Source organism: Schistocerca cancellata, chromosome 12 (genome assembly GCF_023864275.1).
Source record: "Schistocerca cancellata isolate TAMUIC-IGC-003103 chromosome 12, iqSchCanc2.1, whole genome shotgun sequence".
Lineage (NCBI taxonomy): Eukaryota > Metazoa > Arthropoda > Insecta > Orthoptera > Acrididae > Schistocerca > Schistocerca cancellata.
In genome coordinates, this window is record NC_064637.1 from 47,420,335 (window position 1) to 47,446,833 (window position 26,499).

The window sequence follows — 26,499 nt, forward strand, 5'->3', positions numbered from 1 at the left end:
AAATATATATATATATATTTTTAATTCCGATTTTGGCCGTCTAGGGACCGCGTTAAACAACTATTTTTCAATGTACATTTCTCCTATTGCGCTCCTCCTCTTTTCTCTTCTGCCAATATGTCTTCATCCTCTCTCTGTGTTGCTCCCTTCGGTCTTCTGTCCACACTGTTCCTCCAGTTCTTCTCATAGTATCTCCCACTTTCTCAATTTTGTCAAACACTTCTCTATTACTTCTAAGCTTCCAAGTCCCATTCTCAAACCTCGGCCCAAGTACTCTTCTAATGATTTTTCGCTCCTTTTTTGCTATAGCTTCCATTTCCTTGTTAGTGTTCATTGCTAAACATTCAGATGCATACAGACACTCTGGCTTAATCACAGTGTTGTAGTGCCTTATTTTTGCGTTAATTGATACTGACTTCTTGTTGTACACATTCTTTGTTAGCTGGAATGCCATTTCCATTTTTCTTGTTCTTGTTTTATTTCCTTCTTTATCTGAAGCATTGGGCTGGATGATTTCCCCTAAATATTTGAAATTAGAAACCTTCTTTATCTGGCCATACTTTGTAATCATATTGTTCGGTGCCTTTAATAATAATAATAATAATAATAATAATAATAATAGAAGATTCAGTACTGTTCATGCATCATGTAATTGATTGTAAAAAATTACCTAGAAGTAACTGGGCTGCTTCTGAGGAAGCTAGAAGTAAAGTGCACAGCCCAATTAAAATTACTTGATAGTTGATGTCTGTCACTTGCCACTACAGTGTTGCGACATCCGCTGCTGGCTACTCCTTAATTATAGGCGACACACAAACACGGCAGGTCACTCCACAAATAAAGTTAAAGTGCAACGCGAAGCAATGTTGGAAGCGGCCACCAAGAGGTACCGTATTTACTCGAATCTAAGCCGCACTCGAATCTAAGCCGCACCTTAAAAATGAGACTCAAAATAAAGGGAAAAAAAATTTCCCGAATCTAAGCCGCACCCGAAATTTGAGACTCGAAATTCAAGGGGAGATAAAAGTTTTGGGCCGCACCTCCAAATCGAAACAATGTTGGTCCATTATAATACGAGACACAATTTAGGTCGAATGAATGACGATACAGCTACAGTAGTTTGGTTCGAGTCGTAAGCTTAGCAGTTAAGCTTTACCATGTACCCATTGCTATGCATCAGGCGCTCCGTCCGTATTTATACGTGTACCCTTCCTTTTTCACGTGCTTCGTCTGGTTTGAATTGATTGCTTATTTTTCTTTGATCTGATAAGTGCCGTTATATGTTTACGTCACTCTAAGCTGAAAATGCATTACTGTACTGTGTCTTGCATTGTTTGTCGCATTCTGATAATGAGTGTTTACGGCCTGTCGCCGCTCGCGGCGTGGCTTGCTCTTGTGCGAGGTTACTTACACTGCTGCTTTATTTGATAATGATCAACAAGAACCAAATAATAGACTGCATATGATGGAAGATGTTCTGAACGAGAGTTTAGCGAACATTTTTCACCATTTGAAAATCTTTGCAGACGCCTCTTTAGTACATTATATTCTGCACAGAAATTAGAATCATCTTAGATTTAAAAATTTAGTCAATTGCCATGCTTCATTTCTGACTGTATCACTATTAGGCATAAGAATAATACGAATATGACGAACATGACATGATATGTGTATTCTTCCGCGTTTGCTGTTGTCTCGCTGTAGTTTCATAGTTTATTATTCATTAGGCAGACAGGATTTAAATGAGACAGCAGCAAACACGAAAGAATACATGGCAAAATGTTTATATTCCTATTATTCTTATTGTGAAGAGAATACTGCATGTGATTCACAATTCATAAAAGTTCCTAGTAGCAACCATCTCTTCTCACAGGTAGGAAAAAATTCAGGACGTAGAGTTTCCCATATTGACAAACATCCCAAACAGTCTTGCCAGTCGGATTTTCGTAGTACATTGAGATGCTGCTAGAAGATGAACAATACGAAATTTCTATTTACTTCGTTGGATAATGTATGAAAGTGCAGTGGTCGAAACTCGGGGCGGAGAAAAAAAGCTCGTTTTCCACCTTTTTTTAAAATTTATTTACTGACGAAGAGGTTTTGGCGCCAGTATTTATCTTTGTGCCTGCAAAACATGCCTGTTGTAGCGCTACATATATTCGATGGCAGAAGTTAGTTGTGGCGGCACCTACCAACATTTTTCAGAACTTCCGTGTACTTTGCACTCGATTCTAAGCCGCAGGCGGTTTTTTGGATTACAAAAACCGGAAAAAAAGTGCGGCTTAGATTCGAGTAAATACGGTATGACGGTAATGGGAGATGCTCTGTCAACACGTGATTTTAAGTGACTGATGACTGAACTGCAGCAGACAATGGATTTTGTATCCCTGAATTTAAACTCACATTCTGACCTAACCACAACCTCGTGATGTACAATGCACCCAAGAACAGTGGTCAACAGTCTGCAGCAAAATTAAAATCACGGTATTTAAGGCTAACCTCAACATGCAGACTCTAGACAGAAAAAAATTCATAAAATTTTTGTTTGCTTAGCCATCTTCTGCAGAAAAATTTCAATTTTAGCAATAAAAGCAAACTGTAAGTAACTTCTCGCTGTCACTGGTTACCAGAAACTATAATTGCTACACAGGATGGCACATTACCAACCTATCAGCAGTCCTGGTTGGCACATGGTTGTAGAGTACATGTGACACAAATAGATTCCAAATGAAAAAAGAATTATAGAAAGAAAAAAAAAGAGCAAATAAAAAAGTAAATGTGATGATGAAAATGATGCAGGAATGTATTAGACATTAAAAATTACATTTAAACTAATTAATTAAATAAAACAATAGAAATATTTTGCTTAGATTTATAAAAATAAAAAAATTCATCGCATATGACGAGATCCAAACCACTTACATTCTCCACATCAAATGTTTATGCTAAGCATTATGCTATGCACTGTAAAACACTGATGTATTTATGACTCTGGTGTCCCGGTCGCAATGATTAACTGACAGTCTTCAAAACTTTTTGGCTTCATGCTATGTCATGTAAAGCTTATCTAATGTAAGCCAATGACTGTCATTATTATAACTGTATGAATGACCCCGAGTCATGTCTTGTGCAGAAATATCTACTAGTGTTTGGTTGGTGTTGTGTATGAAACGTGTGAATTTCTTTAGCATCTTTGTGTTTGTGTGTAATTTGTCATCATGAAGTATGTCTGTGTGTTTTTCCTTTTTTGTGTGGTTCTCTTGTTATCATGTGTGACAAAATATGAAATAAAAGGACCAGATCCAGGATTCAGGATCCAAACACATCAAGAGCAGACATGCCAACTTTCAAAAGTGAAAAATCAGGAGAATTTTAGCGGTGTACTATTGTGATCCCTGTTGATTAAAGTTGCAATAATTCAATAACTGCAACAATTCAATTACATTTGCTTTATTATTTACATGTAAATACTAAATAATGGACATACCTGAGCCTTCGGACTGTATAATTTATCATTCAGCATGCTGAACAATATGAATGATGAGCTCTGCAGGTTTCTTCAAATGAAGCACTCTCGAGAGAATTACAGTTCGAAATTACGATCCGAGGAAACAAATTAACGTATATTAGATTTCTGTTTTGACATTAGCACAGTTTTTGCATGAATAAATCACTGTTAAATGATCACACGTTTTCATTTCATAATGCAACCCATATTTGCATGGCATCTTATACATCTTATATCCGTAAGACATCTTTCCCGAATTTAAATCAATTTTATACAGGATGTACATGTTAGACTTAGCAAATAATCTGAATAGTTTATCAGTCTGAATTTGTCTGATTACAGTAGTTACTTATTCAGCACACCCGTAGCTGACTTAGACTTCTTCAAAAACTCTGAACTAAATAACTGCTCAAAGCACTTGCCTTTTTGAACTGATTTTAAATTCAAAAATTTCTCCAAAGACGTTTCTGAAAGTATGGACCTGAACTGAGTTTTGGTCTTTGTAACTGTGCTAAAAATTCTCTCATATTTCGCATTACTATGTGGAATTGACAAAATAGCCAGCATCACCTTTGCAAGTTTATCATATTAAAGAACCCTATCAGCCAATTTCTTCTGACCTACCAACGCCCACTGAACATTAGTTCTCTCTGCTGCCAAGTTGGTTTCTTCCAGCTGAAAGTTACAGAACTGAGAGTGAAGAATATCAATTTCTGTATCTAAGTGTTCACTTTCGCTAGTCAGAATATTAGGAAATCTGTTTATGAAAAATCTACGGCTGGAAAATGATGCTTTGCCAATTATAGGAATATTTGCAACTTTTACATGCATTAAAACTTCATCTTTGAGTGGAAATTTGTGTATCATGTAATCACATGATGATAAGAAACATCTTCTTACAGACTTGAAGAATATAGACTTTTCCTCAGGCTTCAAAGTTGTCACCAAAGTAAAATAGTAAGGAAAGTACTGAAACTGCTCTGAAAATCGGGAGATCGGTCTTCACTGTCGGGAGATCAGGAGGAAGAAGGAAAAATCGGGTGTCTCCCGCTTAAATCGGGTGAGTTGGCACGTCTGCAAGAGACAAGGAATTGGAAGTGAACTAACTGCTGTGACAGTCTGGCAATGGCAAACGGTTCAGGTGTGATGTTGAGAGCTCTGATTGGAAGAAACCAGTTAGAATGTGTGAAGTGTCAGCTATCAAGTAATTTTAATTGGACTACAGTAGACTTGATTGTATGCAATACTGTAATCTCTGATGTGGAAAATATAAAGATGATGATGATGGTGGTGGTGGTGGTGGTGGTGGTGGTGGTGGTGGTGTTGATGATAAGAAAGAGGACGAACTCAACTACTGGCAGAGGCACACAAGGAACTCTTCACATTTCTGAGTGAGGGTCTGCTGTCATTACCTTTGGCTGTGGCATCCATGGGAAAGAGCGCCTCATGGTGGGGGCGTGCGGCCAGCAGATTCTTGAGGGCAGCAGATGAACCCATGGAGATCATCTTGTGCTTGGAGTGTACGAGCGAGCGCAGCATCGCGACGGCGCCCAGCTCCCAGAGTGCGCGCTGGTCGCGTGCAGAGTGTGCCGAAAGGTTCCACAGGGCACCGCACGCGTTGCTCACCACTGTCAATGATGGCGACTTCAGCTGCTGCAGCAGCGTCTGCAGGCAGTTGTGCTCTCGCAGGATTTGCCTGCAAAATTAATAATTGTGAAAGTCAGCAACACCGAAGCCCGCACGATTTAAGACAAGATTTAACACAATCATACAGGGTGTTTCAAAAATGACCGGTACATTTGAAACGGCAATAAAAACTAAACGAGCAGCGATAGAAATACACCGTTTGTTGCAATATGCTTGGGACAACAGTACATTTTCAGGCAGACAAACTTTCGAAATTACAGTAGTTACAATTTTCAACAACAGATGGCGCTGCGGTCTGGGAAACTCTATAGTACGATATTTTCCACATATCCACCATGCGTAGCAATAATATGGCGTAGTCTCTGAATGAAATTACCCGAAACCTTTGACAACGTGTCTGGCGGAATGGCTTCACATGCAGATGAGATGTACTGCTTCAGCTATTCAATTGTTTCTGGATTCTGGCGGTACACCTGGTCTTTCAAGTGTCCCCACAGAAAGAAGTCACAGGGGTTCATGTCTGGCGAATAGGGAGGCCAATCCACGCCGCCTCCTGTATGTTTCGGATAGCCCAAAGCAATCACACGATCATCGAAATATTCATTCAGGAAATTAAAGACGTCGGCCGTGCGATGTGGCCGGGCACCATCTTGCATAAACCACGAGGTGTTCGCAGTGTCGTCTAAGGCAGTTTGTACCGCCACAAATTCACTTGCAGCGCCATCTGTTGTTGAAAATTGCAACTACTGTAATTTCGAAAGTTTGTCCGCCTGAAAATGTACTGTTGTCCCAAGCATATTGCAACAAACGGTGTATTTCTATCGCTGCTTGTTTAGTTTTTATTGCCGTTTCAAATATACCGGTCATTTTTGAAACACCCTGTATAATGACAGAAATGGTGGAAGGTCTGAACTTTCTGGCAGATTAAAAATGTGTGATCAGTACTCTAAACCAGAACATATCCTTTCATGGGCCATATTCTTACTGACAGTTCTATCCGAGCACAATTCACAACATACCCTCACAGTTGCAGTTCTCCCATTATGTGTCTCCTGAACTTCACAGAAATGTGGTTAAGCTACACTACTGGCCATTAAAATTGCTACACCACGAAGATGATGTGCTACAGATGTGAAATTTAACCGACAGGAAGAAGATGCTGTGATATGCAAATGATTAGCTTTTCAGAGCATCCACACAAGGTTGGCGCCGGTGGCGACACCTACAACGCGCTGACATGAGGAAAGTTTCCAACCGATTTCTCATACACAAACAGCAGTTGACCGGCGTTGCATGGTGAAACGTTGTTGCGATACCTTGTGTTAAGGAGGAGAAATGCGTACCATCACGTTTCCGACTTTGATAAAGGCCGGATTGTAGCCTACGGCGATTGCAGTTTATCGTTGGTCGAGATCCAATGACTGTTAGCAGAATATGGAATCGGTGGGTTCAGGAGGGTAATACGGATTGCCGTGCTGGATCCCTACAGCCTAGTCTCACTAGAAGTCGAGATGACAGGCATCTTATCCGCAAAGCTGTAACGGATCAAGCAGCCACGTCTCAATCCCTGAGTAAACACATGGGTACGTTTACAAGACAACAACCATCTGAACGAACAGTTTGACGATGTTTGCAGCAGCATGGACTATCAGCTCGGAGACCAAGGCTGCGGTTACCCTCGACACTGCATCACACACAGGAGCGCCTGCGACGGTGTACTCAACGACGGACGTAGGTGCACGAATGGCAAAACGTCATTTTTTTGGGATGAATCCAGGTTCTGTTTATAGCATCATGATGGTCGGATCCGTGTTTGGTGACATCGCGGTAAACGCATATTGGAAGCGTGTATTCGTCATCACCATACTGGCGTATCACCTGCCGTGATGGTATGGGGTGCCATTGGCTACATGTCTCGATCACCTCTTGTTCGCATTGACAGCACTTGGAACAGTGGACTTTACATTTCAGATGTGCTACGAGCCGTGGCTTTACCCTTCATTCGATCCCTGCAAAACCCTACATTTCAGCAGGATAATGCACGACCGCATCTTGCAGGTCCTGTACGAGCCTTTCTGGATACAGAAAACGTTCGACTGTTGCCCTGGCCAGCACATTCTCCAGATCTCTCACCAATTGAAAACGTCTGGTCAATGGTGGCCGAGCAACTGGCTTGTCACAATATGCCAGTCACTACTCTTGATGAACTGTGGTATCTTGTTGAAGCTGCATGGGCAGCTGTATCTGTACACGCCATCCAAGCTCTGTTTGACTCAATGCCCAGGCGTATCAAGGCTGTTATTACAGCCAGAGGTGGTTGTTCTGGGTACTGATTTCTCAGGATCTATGCACCCGAATGGCGTGAAAATGTAATCACATGTCAGTTCCAGTATAATATATTTGTCCAATGAATACCCGTTTATCATCTGCATTTCTTCTTGGTGTAGCAATTTTAATGGCCAGTAGTGTATCTCTCCACATATCCTTTCTTCCAATATGCTAGTCCCACAAGGTATACAGGAGAGGTTGTATGAAGTTTGGAAAGTAGGAGGAAGGTATTACCAGAATTGAAGATGTGAGAGTGGTCTATCTCAGGCAGTATGAGTATTATAAAATGTAAACTTTCACGGCCAGAAATGTCACAATTAATACATTCTGGGCTATCGTGATGTGGTCGAATTGATTTCACATTTAAATTCAACATTTTGTCCCCATCTGTGTAGAACATTTTCGTGGAGGACCGTAGCTTCTTTGAGTGGCCCTTCACACCCTGGCTCGCTACTGACTGCAGCAAAATTCCATTTTGTGTGTGCTTCTGCACAGTGGCGTGATGTCACACATTTTGAATATCTGAGCCCATTGGGTGTTCCCAACTGCCTTCATCTGCTGTTAGTATCACCCCATCATGGAAGACTGTTACACACCTTTTTCAGCACTAGTATCTACACATCATTCAATTACAGCCCTCCTCTTTCCTATTTTAACTCCTGTATTGTTTTACAATCTCTATGGCCTCTCTATATAGCCTGCACATGCAGAGGAAAACCATTAGTTTCTATAATTTTGATCTGACAAAATGAGCTAGCTCTACTACAGAGCTAAGAGGAGCAGCTTTTATACTTGTGAACAACAGTATATCTGTATTGAATGCGTGACTCCTTGTACTGTGTTTGCGTACCTGTTATAACAAAAGATGAATGTATGGAAAGAAAAATAACTTCTGTAGAGAAACCCCAAATCCAACTTAACATCAATTGGGTCAGGATTGGTGCAGACTACCTAATGTCTTTACTACAGCAGAGACTACATTTTTGTTTCTACAAAAGACACATACGACCCATCAGTGCTGAAGTCCTAGACCAGAGTGTTCCAGCTTGTGTGGTATCTGACATTTGCAGGATAGGTTCCATCAATTCCTGTTTGCTGTATGCAGCTTTCAATGTTCTAGATTTCATACCTAATTCTGCATTTTATCTGCTCTAGTACAGCTTTATACACATTGGTGGACCTTCATTTCCGATATTTCCAGTTGTCTAAGAACTTCCTTTCTCAAGGGCCAACATTCTGCCATTTAACTTGATTTGAAATAGAAATGGAGACAGATTGCATCCATCACCAACCTTGGCTTACGTCTATGTGTGATGATAACTGCTTTCCAGTGTCCATGATGATCCTGGTATTGGAATAAAGATTGAATCACTTGGCTCAGACGTCTTGCAAGGCTATTTTTTACATTATTTTTCTTAATTTCTTCCTGTCTGCACCATCAGATGAACAGTACAAAATTATTTCCTTGTGCATTTTATAGTCTAGCTATCCCCATTGTATTGCAAAATTACATTCATTTCATTTGAAGCAGAAGTGCCATTTGAACCATATTAGTCACAAATATACATTAAGACTGGAGTAACCTTTTGCCCTGAAATAATTTTTTTCAGCCCTTTATACTTGAAGTTTTTATTCAGGAATGTCTATTCATTGCTGTTGTTCCTCTTGAGTATCTACTCGCCCCACCCCGTACCCCTCTGGTGTTATTGGAAGTTCCATCCACAATTAATCTGTCAGCTTACGGCGGAATGTGTGTTGCTTTGAAATGTCCCAGCAGATTAAAAGGGTGCTGGATGACACTCGAAGCAGGTACCGTGCATTCTGTAGGCAATACCCTGACTCACCCTGACTCACATATATCAGGAAGTATTGTTATTTCATAATGAACACCTAAGTAAACACAAAAAGAGGGACGAACAGTTACAAGTGTAAGAGGGGGTACCCAAAAGAAACTGAACTAATTTTTTGCCACTAGGAGTGCCCAGAGTGAACATAAGGGTCAGTAAGCCAAGCACCATCAGCAGAGTTTATAGTGATAAGAGTCTGGTGTGACTGTTGTTTTTTTCCAATGGCTGATTTTCGTGAACAGCACACAGTGTTGAAATTCCCCTTTTTGCTCAGGAGAAGTAGAACAGAAACTACATCTACATCTATATCTACATACATACTCCACAATCCACCATACGGTGCATGGCGGAGGGTACCTCGTACCATAACTAGCATCTTCTCCCCCTGTTCCACTCCCAAACAGAACGAGGGAAAAATGACTGCCTATATGCCTCTGTATGAGCCCTAATCTCTCTTATCTTATCTTTGTGGTCTTTCCACGAAATATAAGTTGGCGGCAGTAAAACTGTACTGCAGTCAGCCTCAAATGCTGATTCTCTAAATCTCCTCAGTAGCAATTCATGAGAAGAATGCCTCATTTCCTCCAGAGACTCCCACCCGAGTTCCTGAAGAATTTCCGTAACACTCGCGTGATGATCAAACCTACCAGTAACAAATATAGCAGCCCGCCTCTGAATTGCTTCTATGTCCTCCCTCAATCCGACCTGACAGGGATCCCAAACGCTCGAGCAGTACTCAAGAATAGGTCGTATTAGTGTTTTATAAGCGGTCTCCTTTACAGATGCACCACATCTTCCCAAAATTCTACCAATGAACCGAAGGCAACTATCCGCCTTCCCCACAACTGCCATTACATGCTTGTCCCACTTCATATCGCTCTGCAATGTTATGTCCAAATATTTAATCGACGTGACTGTGTCAAGCGCTACACTACTAATGTGGTATTCAAACATTACAGGATTCTTTTTCCTATTCATCTGCATTAATTTATATTTATCTATATTTAGAGTTAGCTGCTATTCTTTACACCAATCACAAATCCTGTCCAAGTCATCTTGCATCCTCCTACAGTCACTCAACGACAACACCTTCCCGTACACCACAGCATCATCAGCAAACAGCCGCACATTGCTATACACCCTATCCAAAAGATCATTTATGTAGATAGAAAACAGCCGCACATTGCTATCCACCCTATCCAAAAAAAATCACTTATGTAGATAGAAAACGACAGTGGACCTACCACACTTGCCTGGGGCACTCCAGATGATACCCTCACCTCCTATGAACACTCACCATCAAGGACAACATACTGGGTTCTATTACTTAAGAAGTCTTCATGTCACTCACATACTTGGGAACCACTCCCATATGCTCGTACCTTAGATAGGAGTCCACAGGGAGTGATTTGGAGTTCACTGCAGTGAACTGTGACAGAAAATTTGGGAATGAAAAAGGTTGCTGCCGTATTGGCGCCACAACTGCTGACTGCTGAACAAAATCTCTTCAGACGTTAAAAACAGCCGATAAGGACACTGTGATGGGGGAAACTCAAGTGTTTGAGCAGTTTCCTCATTTCAGAAATGGTGAAATGTCAATTGATGATAAACCTCGTTCTGGTCATCCTACCGAGGCCCAAACACATGAAAATGCTGAAAACATTCATGTACTCAGTAACAAAGATAGACACTTGTGGAGCTGTCAGGAGTGACTTGGAGTTCACTGCAATGAACTGTGACAGAAAATTTGGGAATGAAAATGGTTGCTGCCGTATTGGTGCCACAACTGCTGACTGCTGAACAAAAACAAGGTTGCGTGAAAGCATGCTGTGTATTGAAAGAAGAGTCCTGAAATGAATTTTTTTTCAAAAATTATCACAGGTGACAAAAATTGGTACTATGCTTACAATGTCAATTTGTCATGCATATGTGCATTGGTGGACTGTATGATTACACATTTGTTTAAGGCTATGGTTTGAAAATGGACATGATGATCCAAAACTAGTCGCCACAAGGAAATGACTATTATCACAACTGTGGCTGATACTGCAAAAAAATTGAAACGCTAATTTGTTTTTTCAATGTTACAGGAGTCACCCTTTAAAAGTTTATTCCACAGAGGCGGACAGTTAACCAGGTGTTCTATTCGCCAGTTTTGAAAAGACTGCACAACCATATGTGGTAGAAGTGGTCTGATTTGTGGCAATCAGGTAAGTGGTTTTTCCATAATGACAATGCCCCTTCTCATACAGCAATGTCTGTACAACAATTCTTGACCAAAATTGGTACAATCCCTGTTCCTCACCCTGTATGCTCACCCGACCTTGTCCCAAGTGATTTTTTTTGTTTCGTAGAATGAAAAGAGATATGAAAGGAAAGTGTTACGCTGATGTTGCTGAAGTGAAGGAAAAAATGACAGAGGCGCCGTCAAGCATCACAAGAGATGAATTTAAACAATGTTTTGAAACATGGAATAAAAGATTAGTCAAGTGTATTAGTGCAAGTGGACAGTACTTTGTGGGGATTGAAGGTTTGTCCCTAAAATGTGGATAAATAAGTTAAAAAAAGTTCGGTATCTTTTGGGCACCCCCTTGTAGTTTGGTTACATATAGAAGTCTTCTAGTCAGTATAAAACAAGTATCACAAGATTATCCAACTGCAACCTAATGCTTATCTTTAGGGGCATCTGCGCACTTTCAAGTTCTAGAAAGAAGAAAATGTGTGAAAATTTTGTGAGCAGATGAAATCCGTTAACAGCTGCATACCTGTAGTCTTCCCTCACAGCAATGTGGCTCGAGATGTTACGTAGTATGCCGCCAGCATTCTCGACGATGGCCAGTGTCTTTGATGGAGCTTCATAGCTCAACATATCCACCAAAAATCCAAGTGCACCCTCAACTTCACATATGTCAACCTGAAAGTTGGAAGTTAATAGTTTATAGTACTGGTCCCTTTTTAGTAGCAAACCTTCAATATTCTCAATTAGAAACATTTATCCCTACAACAAAATGGATTCAAGGTACGAGGATCCAGTTACGACTGGCCAGGCACGCTCACCTTGTTCATGCTGCAGTGTGCCGACAGGTTCCAGAGGGCAGACAGTATAGATTTGAGTGTCGCTTCCTTCGTGCCAGCCATAGCAGCCCGGACGAGCGCAGGGACTGCCCCCACCTCACGCAGCGCCTGCTTGCTGGCTCCGTCCGCACGCCACGACAAATTGCGCAGCACACTTGCCGTCACCTGTAGGAAACGACTCGTATAACATCTCTCCGACATCTTCCACTGATACGGCTAATACATTTTATAATTGTTGTTTGCATGTTGACACAGAGGACAGGGCAGTAAAGTAATACGAATTAGCAGACAGTACACATCTTCACTCTCAAAAGCTTTATTGTTCTCTTGTATTTATCTTATATACCTATAAATTCAACCACAGTGTGCAAGATTTAGTTGCTTGTATTACCACTGACGTAATTCCTCCATTCTGAAGAAAGTAATAATGTAAATATTGCTTCCCAATAATTAGAATGAGTAACACACTGTTATATAAGCACTGTTGGTACCAATGAAAGTTAGCATTTTACATATTTTTCAGAAATTTATGGGTCTAGACACATTAACAGGATCAACAACATCACATCTTCAGTAGCGAGATGGTGTGTGGAGCACATTAACACACAACAGTAAACAACATTCACTCAGACTTTCGACCACTAGCTCTTTTTCTAGCAAAAGGCTACATGTTCACACACACAACCACACAGACATGTACATGCAAGTGTGTGGCTGTGTAGGTGAATGTGTGAATTGTTGCTAGAAAAAGAGATTGTGCTCCAAAGCTAGTGTGAACACTATTTTCTGTTACGCGTTGCTGTGATCCATGCATCAATTCACTATAGGCGGGTGGTTGCCTTTACCTCATGTATTTCCCTTACTTACAATACAACATACTTGACTATGACTTCCTGTCAGTTTCTTATCAGACAAAACAGTTCTGTTCTACAGAAAGGCTCCATCTTGTTGTCAGGAGTAACAATAGTACAGCATTTTTCCACCCAAGTCACAGTCTAGGTCCGACAATTTATTAATACAATCACTTTGAATCAGGCCATTTTGAGATCTAAAATATACAGAGTAAAATACCTATCACTGACATCAGCTGGTGAGCACTATTTGTTTATATCACAGTCAAAATCATAACACCACAAGTGACAATGTAATAAAATAATAGTAACCTTTGTTTAATGTGTACTGCGGTTCCATTTGAAACACCACCAAGAGCATGTTTTAATATTGCTACACATGCTCTTTAAGTGATGACACACAGATGAAGCAGATGGTCCAGTGTCATGCTCCCCCCATGACACAATTACGAGAGCACTGTGACCAGTTTTGGCCAGTCAGTTCAGTAGGTAGGAACAGGCAAGTAATCTTTATAACCCCCAATTTGCTTAATATGAATTATCTTGTACATCACCAAAATGCTGAAGGGGCACTGAGAGGAAGGCATTACCTTGGCATAAATGGTTTTTCTGGTTCCTCCAATGACTGTTAATGACTCAAACTCTACAATAAAACTTTCCATTGCTCCTTGCCGCCGTTGGATAAGCAGCTGCAGCAGCAAGTCGTATACTCCTAGCTCACTCATTTGTTACATAGTTTAATTCTTAATTTCTTTGCGTGTTTTTGGTACTTGCATTGTTTAATTCATAAATTTCGGGCGTATTATAGTATTTGAGAGTTGTAGCATCGCGTCTTAGTACCTGAATAGTGTAAATTCGCGTAGTCGTCTGTCATCTGTTTTTGTTTTGAACGGCCAGTGTCGGTTGGTCACAGTCAGTGTGCTCCCTGCCGCCGTTGGATAAGCAGCTGCAGCAGCAAGTCGTATACTCCTAGCTCACTCATTTGTTACATAGTTTAATTCTTAATTTCTTTGCGTGTTTTTGGTACTTGCATTGTTTAATTCATAAATTTCGGGCGTATTATAGTATTTGAGTTGTAGCATCGCGTTTTAGTACCTGAATAGTGTAAATTCGCGTAGTCGTCTGTCATCTGTGTTTGTTTTGAACGGCCAGTGTCGGTTGGTCACAGTCAGTGTGCTCCCTGCCGCCGTTGGATAAGCAGCTGCAGCAGCAAGTCGTATACTCCTAGCTCACTCATTTGTTACATAGTTTAATTCTTAATTTCTTTGCGTGTTTTTGGTACTTGCATTGTTTAATTCATAAATTTCGGGCGTATTATAGTATTTGAGAGTTGTAGCATCACGTTTTAGTACTCGAATAGTGTTAAATCGCGTAGTCTCCTTCCGCCGCCGAGCAGTGTGTCAGCAGTGCACAAGTGGCAGCATTACTGCATTTACTAGGCAATCTTGTATTTTAATAACCGCTTCAATTTTGTGTCGTTTTGTTTGCGCTCTCTGTAGATTAGTTCAGACGTTCTTTGCACAAGTTTTTAGCATGGATAGGGACTGCAACTGCTGTGTTCGGATGCAGGCTGAGTTGGCATCCCTTCGCTCCCAGCTTCAGGCAGTGTTGGCTTCGGTCACACAGCTTGAGGCTGTTGCCAATGGGCATCACTGTGGGGGTCCGGATGGGGGTTTGTCGGGGACGGCCAGCTCGTCCCACGCATCCCCCGATCGGACTACGACTGTGGTTGCCCGGGATACTGCCCGCATTGAGGCTGCTCCCTCACCTGTGGTAGAGTGGGAGGTCGTCTCAAGGTGTGGCAGGGGGCGAAAGACATTCCGGAGGGCTGAATGGAAGGCCTCTCCAGTTTGTCTGACGAACCGGTTTCAGGCTCTGTCTCAGGCTGATACTGATCTTCAGCCTGACATGGCTGCTTGTCCTGTTCCAGAGGTTGCCCCTCAGTCTGCAAGATCCGGGCAGTCGCAGAGGGTGGGCTTACTGGTAGTTGGGAGCTCCAACGTCAGGCGCGTAATGGGGCCCCTTAGGGATATGGCAGCAAGGGAGGGGAAGAAAACCAAAGTGCACTCCGTGTGCATACCGGGGGGAGTCATTCCAGATGTGGAAAGGGTCCTTCCGGATGCCATGAAGGGTACAGGGTGCACCCATCTGCAGGTGGTCGCACATGTCGGCACCAATGATGTGTGTCGCTATGGATCGGAGGAAATCCTCTCTGGCTTCCGACGGCTATCTGATTTGGTGAAGACTGCCAGTCTCGCTAGCGGGATGAAAGCAGAGCTCACCATCTGCAGCATCGTCGACAGGACTGACTGCGGACCTTTGGTACAGAGCCGAGTGGAGGGTCTGAATCAGAGGTTGAGACGGTTCTGCGACCATGTGGGCTGCAGATTCCTCGACTTGCGCCATAGGGTGGTGGGGTTTCGGGTTCCGCTGGATAGGTCAGGAGTCCACTACACGCAACAAGCGGCTACACGGGTAGCAGGGGTTGTGTGGCGTGGGCTGGGCGGTTTTTTAGGTTAGATGGCCTCGCGCAAGTGCAGAAAGGGCAACAGCCTCAACGGGTGCGGGGCAAAGTCAGGACATGCGGGGACCAAGCAGCAATCGGTATTGTAATTGTAAACTGTCGAAGCTGCGTTGGTAAAGTACCGGAACTTCAAGCGCTGATAGAAAGCACCGAAGCTGAAATCGTTATAGGTACAGAAAGCTGGCTGAAGCCAGAGATAAATTCTGCCGAAATTTTTACAAAGGCACAGACGGTGTTTAGAAAGGATAGATTGCATGCAACCGGTGGTGGAGTGTTCGTCGCTGTTAGTAGTAGTTTATCCTGTAGTGAAGTAGAAGTGGATAGTTCCTGTGAATTATTATGGGTGGAGGTTACACTCAACAACCGAGCTAGGTTAATAATTGGCTCCTTTTACCGACCCCCCGACTCAGCAGCATTAGTGGCAGAACAACTGAGAGAAAATTTGGAATACATTTCACATAAATTTTCTCAGCATGTTATGGTCTTAGGTGGAGATTTCAATTTACCAGATATAGACTGGGACACTCAGATGTTTAGGACGGGTGGTAGGGACAGAGCATCGAGTGACATTATACTGAGTGCACTATCCGAAAATTACCTCGAGCAATTAAACAGAGAACCGACTCGTGGAGATAACATCTTGGACCTACTGATAACAAACAGACCCGAACTTTTCGACTCTGTAAGTGCAGAACAGGGAATCAGTGATCATAAGGCCGTTGCAGCATCCCTGAATATGGAAGTTAATAGGAATATAAAAAAAGGGAGGAAGGTGTATCTGTTTAGCAAGAGTAATAGAAGGCAGATTTCAGACTACCTAACAGATCAAAACGAAAATTTCTGTTCCGACACTGACAATGTTGAGTGTTTATGGAAAAAGTTCAAGGCAATCGTAAAATGCGTTTTAGACAGGTACGTGCCGAGCAAAACTGTGAGGGACGGGAAAAACCCACCGTGGTACAACAACAAAGTTAGGAAACTACTGCGAAAGCAAAGAGAGCTTCACTCCAAGTTTAAACGCAGCCAAAACCTCTCAGACAAACAGAAGCTAAACGATGTCAAAGTTAGCGTAAGGAGGGCTATGCGTGAAGCGTTCAGTGAATTCGAAAGTAAAATACTAGGTACCGACTTGACAGAAAATCCTAGGAAGTTCTGGTCTTACGTTAAATCAGTAAGTGGCTCGAAACATCATGTCCAGACACTCCGGGATGATGATGGCATTGAAACAGAGGATGACAAGCGTAAAGCTGAAATACTAAACACCTTTTTCCAAAGCTGTTTCACAGAGGAAGACCGCACTGCAGTTCCTTCTCTAAATCCTCGCACCAACGAAAAAATGGCTGACATTGAAATAAGTGTCCAAGGAATAGAAAAGCAACTGGAATCACTCAACAGAGGAAAGTCCACTGGACCTGACGGGATACCAATTCGATTCTACACAGAGTACGCGAAAGAACTTGCCCCCCTTCTAACAGCCGTGTACCGCAAGTCTCTAGAGGAACAGAAGGTTCCAAATGATTGGAAAAGAGCACAGGTAGTCCCAGTCTTCAAGAAGGGTCGTCGAGCAGATGCGCAAAACTATAGACCTATCTCTCTGACGTCGATCTGTTGTAGAATTTTAGAACGTGTCTTTTGCTCGAGTATCATGTCGTTTTTGGAAACTCAGAATCTACTATGTAGGAATCAACATGGATTCCGGAAACAGCGATCGTGTGAAACCCAACTCGCTTTATTTGTTCATGAGACCCAGAAAATATTAGATACAGGCTCCCAGGTAGATGCCATTTTCCTTGACTTCCGGAAGGCGTTCGATACAGTTCCGCACTGTCGCCTGATAAACAAAGTAAGAGCCTACGGAATATCAGACCAGCTGTGTGGCTGGATTGAAGAGTTTTTAGCAAACAGAACACAGCATGTTGTTCTCAATGGAGAGACATCTACAGACGTTAAAGTAACCTCTGGCGTGCCACAGGGGAGTGTTATGGGACCATTGCTTTTCACAATATATATAAATGACCTAGTAGATAGTGTCGGAAGTTCCATGCGGCTTTTCGCGGATGATGCTGTAGTATACAGAGAAGTTGCAGCATTAGAAAATTGTAGCGAAATGCAGGAAGATCTGCAGCGGATAGGCACTTGGTGCAGGGAGTGGCAACTGACCCTTAACATAGACAAATGTAATGTATTGCGAATACATAGAAAGAAGGATCCTTTATTGTATGATTATATGATAGCGGAACAAACACTGGTAGCAGTTACTTCTGTAAAATATCTGGGAGTATGCGTGCGGAACGATTTGAAGTGGAATGATCATATAAAATTAATTGTTGGTAAGGCGGGTACCAGGTTGAGATTCATTGGGAGAGTCCTTAGAAAATGTAGTCCATCAACAAAGGAGGTGGCTTACAAAACACTCGTTCGACCTATACTTGAGTATTGCTCATCAGTGTGGGATCCGTACCAGATCGGGTTGACGGAGGAGATAGAGAAGATCCAAAGAAGAGCGGCGCGTTTCGTGACAGGGTTATTTGGTAACCGTGATAGCGTTACGGAGATGTTTAACAAACTCAAGTGGCAGACCCTGCAAGAGAGGCGCTCTGCATCGCGGTGTAGCTTGCTCGCCAGGTTTCGAGAGGGTGCGTTTCTGGATGAGGTATCGAATATATTGCTTCCCCCTACTTATACCTCCCGAGGAGATCACGAATGTAAAATTAGAGAGATTAGAGCGCGCACAGAGGCTTTCAGACAGTCGTTCTTCCCGCGAACCATACGCGACTGGAACAGGAAAGGGAGATAATGACAGTGGCACGTAAAGTGCCCTCCGCCACACACCGTTGGGTGGCTTGCGGAGTATAAATGTAGATGTAGATGTAGATGTAGAAGGAGAAGTCCAAGAACTCCAGTGAGGTTGAAATCCTTTGTCACACCAAATATGCAGATATCGCATTACACAAGTTTGTCATTACACTAATGGATGCCTAAGAGTGGCAGCGTGCAAAAAACAATACTGCATAGCAGCAGCACTCCCTTGGGCACAGGGTGGAGAGCGACAGTTATGAAGGAAGAAGGCAGGTGTTGTCACTCACTACACAGGCAACAACCCTCCCCACAAAGGCTAAAATGTGTGTCAAGTTTAAGCATTCTTTATTGGCTTTGCAGATGCATTGGACACGACAGGGATTAACCTGTGAAAACAAAGCAGTTCTTATCTTGCTAGGTGTGGCTATCTTCAAATCTCTTAGCTGTCAGCAAAGGATACTCTGGATAAGATGAAAGTTACTCCATGAATGGTACTTTGGATGAAAATTTCTTCACAAGCACCTTCAGTCTGTTTAAACTCCTTTATTTAGGGATGTTATATTATTTACTTTTTCCTTTCAACGAAGTCCATCTTTCTTATTTAAGAAACAACTGTTCCGCTTAATTATTTTTGAAGCATTCTAAGTGATGATCAGCTGGAGATATTTTTGTTGTTGCTTGTACAATACAGTGGATGCGTGAGCACATTTCACCATTAACAATGTCACATGCACGTGTGGTATCTGTTTCTTTGCAGACCAGTTACATATATTAGCTGGAGACTTGCAGGTACATGCTACAAATGTTTACTGGAGTGTGCCACCATTTACATATTCAGCAGAGCACAGATGTGACAATGATCGTGATAAAAAGCGATTAACCACACTTTCAACACAAATTAAGCATAATGCCATTGGTTGATATTTAGAAGCCTTTTATCTATCTTTACAAAAAGAAAACACCGTATTTCTTTCAGTAAGAAAGAAACTAACACCACAAATAGAAAGTTATGTTGACTTAGAGCCTGTGCCCACATTCATCTGACAGATATTCAGTACAACTTTCCCCATGGTAAAAACTACTGGAAACCTTTTGCATGGTGGAAGTCAAATAATTGATAATCAATGTTAACTTTTTCCCATTTGCATGTCACACAAACAATTTTAAGACACAAGTGAATTACAGACATTGGCTGCGAGTAGGCACTGATGTAAATGCGTACTGCATGGGTAAGTTGAGAATCTGGGTTTGACGGGAGGTGTGCTAGGGTAGTCCAGGAAGTTGGTATGACCACTGTGTCCGGATGGCTAAGTGGTCAGAGCAACTGCCTAGTAAGCAGGAGACCCAGGTTTGGATCCCAGTTCGGCACAAACTTTCAACTTTCCCCATTGGTTTACATCAATGCTCATTCACAGCCAATGTCTGTAATCATTTATGTCTTAATGTAAAGTGGCTGCTGGATCAAAAAATAGTGTCTGTACTTTTCGACATGTCCTAAAGAATAGACACCACATATGTACAAACAAATGACTGTGCAAAAAAAAAAAATCCTCGTCTGTTTAATGTGTTTCCACACTTACATCACATACATTTAATGTAGTTCTTTTACATTTTTTAAATATGCAAGTGTCATGCAACAATCCAATAACTTTATTGCTGAATCCAAATCTAATTTAGTTATTATTTAGAACCAAAAACTTACTGCAACTAAATTAACAACTTTATCTTAAAAATAACATTAATTTTAACAATTGTGAGTTGATCATATAATGTGCTTGTCTGAAGTTTCGCAGGAGCCAGAGAGAGAAAAAAACACTATAGGATGTGTCCTCACTTTCAGTGGGAAAAGTGAAAAAGTTATTTTAATAGCAAGAGTAAGAAATTCACAAGTACGTAAGTAAAAAGTGTAACATTTCTTTTTAGCCCTCCCTATGCTATTATGTTTCACAGCATATTTCACAGTGGACTAATGCATTTTCTTAGTGTAAAATAATCCATCTGCAGCTGTCCCTTACACCAGACAACTTAGTAATGGTCGCACAAAATGAAGCTAGATTTGGGTTTCAAATTCTCTTAACAATAAGGTCATTAGAAATGCAGCTCAAGCTAGGGGAGAATACTGGCAGCGTCCTATTCAAAGGAAAGGCTCCAGCATTTGCCTTAAAGCAATATGGGGAACTTGTGGAAAACCAATCTGGATGGCTGTGTGAGGATTTAAACTGGCGTCTTCCTGAGTGTGGAGTCCTGTATCAACAACTGTACCACACTATTCTATAATATAAACTGGATAAAATTTGAAAGCTGTATACGTGTTCACTCTCACAGATCTTTTGTGTTTTCTATTATCCCCTTCCACTAAGAGAGCTATTTTAAAACATCTGATATTTATTATATTGTTTCAATTTGTTTGTCAATCCCCTGTTGTTGTTGTTGTTGTTGTTGTTTTTGTGGTCTTCAGTCCTGAGACTGGTTTGATACACCTCCCCATGATACTCTATCCTGTGCAAGCTTCTTCATCTCCCAGTACCTACTGCAACCTCCATCCTTCTGTATCTGTTTAGTGTACTCATCTCTTGGCCTCCCTCTATGATTTTTACCCTCCACAGTGCCCTCCAATACTAAATTGGTGATCCCTTGATGCCTCAGAACATGTCTTACCAACTGATCCCTTCTTCTGGTCAAGTTGTGCCACAAACTTCTCTTCTCCCCTACCCTATTCAATACCACCTCATTAGTTATGTAATCTATCCATCCAATCTTCAGCATTCTTCTGTAGCACCACATTTTGAAAGCTTCTATTCTCTTCTTGTCCAAACTATTTATCGTCCATGTTTCACTTCCATACATGGCTACACTCCATACAAATATTTTCGGAAACAATTTCCTGACACTTAAATCTATACTCGATGTTAACAAAGTTCTCTTCTTCAGAAACACTTTCCTTGCCATTGCCAGTCTACATTTTATATCCTCTCTACTTTGACCATCATCAGTTATTTTGCTCCCCAAATAGCAATACTCCTTCACTACGTTAAATGTCTCATTTCCTAATCTAATTCTCTCAGCATCACCCAACTTAATTCGACTACATTCCATTATCCTCGTTTTGCTTTTGTTGATGTTAATCTTATATCCTCCTTTCAAGACACTGTCCATTCCATTCAACTGCTCTTCCAAGTCCTTTGCTGTCTCTGACAGAATTACAATGTCATCGGTGAACCTCAAAGTTTTTATTTCTTCTCCATGGATTTTAATACCTACGCCGAATTTTTCTTTTGTTTCCTTTATTGCTTACTCAATATACAGATTGAATAACATCGGGGATAGGCTACAACCCCGTCTCACTCCCTTCCCAACCACTGCTTCCCTTTCATATCCTTCGACTCTTATAATTGCCATTTGGTTTCTGTACAAATTGTAAATAGCCTTTCGCTCCCTGTATTTTACCCCTGCCACCTTCAGAATTTGAAAGAGTATTCCAGTCAACATAGTCAAAAGCTTTCTCTATGTCTACAAATGCTACAAACGTAGGTCGGCCTTTCTTTAATCTAGCTTCTAAGATAAATCGTAGGGTCAGTATTGCCTCACGGGTTCCAATATTTCTACGGAATCCAAACTGATCTTCCCAGAGGTCGGCTTCTACCAGTTTTTGCATTCGTCTGTAAAGAATTCCCATTAGTATTTTGCATCCATGACTTATTAAACTGATTGTTTGGCAATTTTCACATCTGTCAGCACCTGCTTTCTTTGGGATTGGGATTATTATATTCTTCTTGAAGTCTGGGGGTATTTCGCCTGTCTCATACATCTTGCTCGCCAGATGGTAGAGTTTTGTCAGGACTGGTTCTCCCAAGGCTGTCAGTAGTTCTAATGGAATGTTGTTTACTCCCGGGGCTTTGTTTCGACTCAGGTCTTTCAGTGCTCTGTCAAACTCTTCACGCAGTAGTGTATCTCCCATTTCATCTTCATCTACATTCTCTTCCATTTCCATAATATTGTCCTCAAGTACATCGCCCTTGTATAGACCCTCTATATACGCCTTCCACCTTTCTGCTTTCCCTTCTTTGCTTAGTACTGAGTTAACCCCCTATTGTTCATAAATTAGCAGATGGTGTAGAAAGACATTTCAATTCTATCTTGAGTACGTTCTGTTACTAGCATAAATGTTTTTAACACTAGCCTCACACAACACAATAAAAAAGTTTTAGCTCAGTTCAGATGGTGTGAATACAGTGTATTAACAGTCCTAGAAATCTACCACTAAGGATAGCATTTCTTGTTTGAAGCTGGTACTATTCTCAAACAGCCAATAAAAAAATTAGATTTTAAAATAATTGCTGTTATATAAATCTACCAGGAAACATTTTCTGTACCAAAAGCATACATTTGTGAGTCCCTTCTACCAATCATAACAGGTTCCTTTGCACAACAATAGTAGTCTCAAAAATGAGATCAAATAGAAACCTATTGGCAGCTGTGTTCACAGGGTTGATGGCAAGAATAAGTTAAAATTTCCAGAATGCTTAATTCTGAATGCTGGTCCTGTCCTCAAGTCCAAAACTTTGCCTTCTGTGGGCAGTGTCCTTAACAACTTAGTTATCACGGAGTGTTTCACAACTTACTCTCTCAGCTTCAGTTCGCACAGTACTTCTCAATCCTACTTTCCAATCCTACATACAGTTGGAAAAAATAATGGAATGTTCTCAACAACAAGGTCATTTTTTTGGGAAGTGACGTGACAGGTTGTTCATCGTTGTGGGAGCATACGATAAAAAAGTCAGACCAAATGAAACACGTGTCACAATAAACGGAGCCCAAACAATTTCATCAATATCACAGCGACCCTCCTCTTGCAGTAACATAGGCATGTACGTCAGATGCGAACAATCGCAAGGATGCCAAACGGCAATAGACTGTCCCGAGCATTTTGTCCTTTTTGTTACAATTTGGCAATGGTTCTTGCAGGCCCTGAAGGGCTAGGGAGTTCTAGTATCACATGACCTACACATCTTCATTTGACAAAAGATCTGGTGAAGTTGCTGCCCAGGGCTGTTGTTGTACACCACAAAGAGCAAGTTACATCAAAGTAGCCGTTTCTGGACATGCACTGACCTGCTGCAAATCCGCATCACCTTCCAGTTGAAGAAATGGCAGTAGCTCAGGGATAATAATACAGTTTGAAGTGGGACACACTTGGAGATAGACAACGCGCTAAATGGAAGGGGCTGCTCACTAAATTCCAAAATCCGATCTTCGCCGAGGATGTAGAGCATATATTCCAGAATGAGATTTTCACTCTGCAGTGGAGTGTGGGCTAATATGAAAGTTCCTGGCATATTAAAAATATGTGCCGGACCGAGACTCGAACTTGGGACCTTTGCCTTTCGTGGGCAAGTGCTCTACCGACTGAGCTACCCAAGCACGACTCACGCCCCGTCCTCACAGCTTTACTTCTGCCAGTACCTCATCTCCCACCTTCCAAACTTTACAGAAGCTCTCCTGCGAAAGGCAAAGTTCCCCAGTTCGAGTTGTGAACCAGTACATAGTTTTAATCTGCCAGGAAGTTTCATATCAGTGCACACTCCGCTGCAGAGTGAAAATCTCATTCTGGAACCATCCCCCAGGCTGTGGCAAAGCCATGTCTCTGCATTATCCTTTCTTTCAGGAGTGCTAGTTCTGCAGGGTTCGCAGGTGAGCTTCTGTAAAGTTTGAAAGGTAGGACACAGGGTACTGGCAGAAGTAAAGCTGTGAGGACGGGGCGTGAGTCGTGCTTGGGTAGCTCAGTGGCAGAGCACTCACCCGCGAAAGGCAAAGGTCCCGAGTTCGAGTCTCGGTCCGGCACACAGTTTTAATCTGCCAGGAAGTTTCTTAGAGCATATATTATTACCACCAACTTTCAAATTGCGCAATGATCACCACTCAAAAGATAATGGAAATTAGAGCTCGTACAGAGATGTTCAGAGAGTCATTTTTCCTTCACACGATCTGTGAGAGCAACAGAGGGGGAGAAATACGATTTTGGCGCGAATAGTGCCCTCTGCCACACACCGATTGGTGGCTAGTGGAGTACATATGTATATGTAGCTGTAGATAGCCTGTGAAATTTAGTGAGTACCAGTTACTTCATCTTGCAGGATACCAACGTGCCCTTGAGTTGTAACTGATGGCCACCACACAGGGATGGGACCCAAGCATCATGGGCAAATGCACCCTGTAACAGGCAGCTCACCAGGTCTACGGCATATACATCTACGTCTACTCCATCACTCGCTTACAGACAGACCCTACTCTCATCACTGGAGACAACTGAGTGTCATTCCAATTTACAGTAAACTCTTTCAGAACCACAAAGCAACCACACTTGGCACTGTCGTGATATCAGCGGTAGCCTAGCCAGAGACACACGTGATCTAAATCCTGCTGCAAGCAGACTGTTCCCAATGATCCCTGATAACACTTCAGATGTAACACGTACCCATAATTTGTCCCTGGATGATGTTCGGTCAGCCACTGCTGCTCATACAACACAATGATCTTGACACGGGTCTGTACTATGTGGACATCTGGAACCTAGTCTACAGGTGTGGGAATGATTCTCAGACCAATGTTGCAAGCAGTGACACACTGTCAATACAGTGTGCCCAACACGTGGCAGTCTGTCAATACATCCATCCAGCTTTCCACAGGCCCACAGTTTAGCCTCATTTAAAGGGAGGAGGCTGTTCAACACAAATACGTACTCACCAGAGAACATGAATGTATCCTAGAATCAATGTTTCACACACTGTTCACCTCTAAAGCTCAGCACAGTTTGTGATTGCACAGTCAAAGTAGAGAGTGCACAGACAGGGCTTCTGAGCACCATCCGATTGCTGATGACCATGATAAGTGAATCACTAACACTGCAACCTCTCTGTATATATGTACACTACTGGCCATTAAAATTGCTACACCACCAAGATGACGTGCTACAGACGCGAAATTTAACCGACAGGAAGATGATGCTGTGATATGCAAATGATTAGCTTTTCAGAGCATTCACACAAGGTTGGCGCCGGTGGCGACACCTACAACGTGCTGACATGAGGAAAGTTTCCAACCGATTTCTCATACACAAACAGCAGTTGAACGGCATTGCCTGTTGAAACGTTGTTGTGATGCCTCGTGTAAGGAGGTGAAATGCGTATCATCATGTTTCCGACTTTGATAAAGGTCAGATTGTAGCCTATCGCAATTGCGGTTTATCGTATCACGACATTGCTGCTCACGTTGGTGGACTATCAGCTCGGAGACCATGGCTGCGTTTACTCTTGACGCTGCATCACAGACAGGAGTGCCAGCGATGGTGTACTCAACGACGGACCTGGGTGCACGAATGGCAAAACATCATTTTTTCGGATGAATCCAGGTTCTGTTTACAGCATCGTGATGGTCGCATCCGTGTTTGGCGACATCGCAGTGAACGCACATTGGAAGCCTGTATTCGTCATTGCCATACTGGGGTATCACCCGGCGTGATGGTATGGGGTGCCATTGGTCACACGTCTCGGTCACCTCTTGTTCGCATTGGCGGCACTTAATGAACAGTGGACGTTACATTTCAGATGTGTTACGACCCGTGGCTCTACCCTTCATTCGATTCCTGCAAAACCCTACATTTCAGCAGGATAATGCACGACCGCATGTTGCTGGTCCTGTAAGGGCCTTTCTGGATACAGAAAATGTTAGACTGCTGCCCTGGCCAACACATTCTCCAGATCTCTCACCAATTGAAAACGTCTGGTCAATGGTGTCGAGCAACTGGCTCCTCACAATATGCCAGTCACTACTCTTGATGAACTGTGGTATCGTGTTGAAGCTGCATGGACAGCTGTACCTGTACACGCCATCCAAGCTCTGTTTGACTCAATGCCCAGGTGT

At 42.2% G+C, this 26,499-nt stretch overlaps 1 protein-coding gene across 1 annotated transcript in view; it reads right to left on the minus strand.

Moving 5' to 3' along the window:
* The window catches only part of LOC126109440 (uncharacterized), an 841,290-nt gene that overhangs the window by 173,775 nt on the left and 641,016 nt on the right, over positions 1–26,499 (minus strand). Inside the window, exons 12-14 of the mRNA XM_049914471.1 lie at positions 12,388–12,570; positions 12,096–12,244; positions 4,921–5,204 (exon numbers count right to left, since the gene is read on the minus strand). Coding sequence (XP_049770428.1) covers positions 4,921–5,204; positions 12,096–12,244; positions 12,388–12,570 — 616 coding nt within the window. The remainder of the gene's footprint in view (positions 1–4,920; positions 5,205–12,095; positions 12,245–12,387; positions 12,571–26,499) is intronic.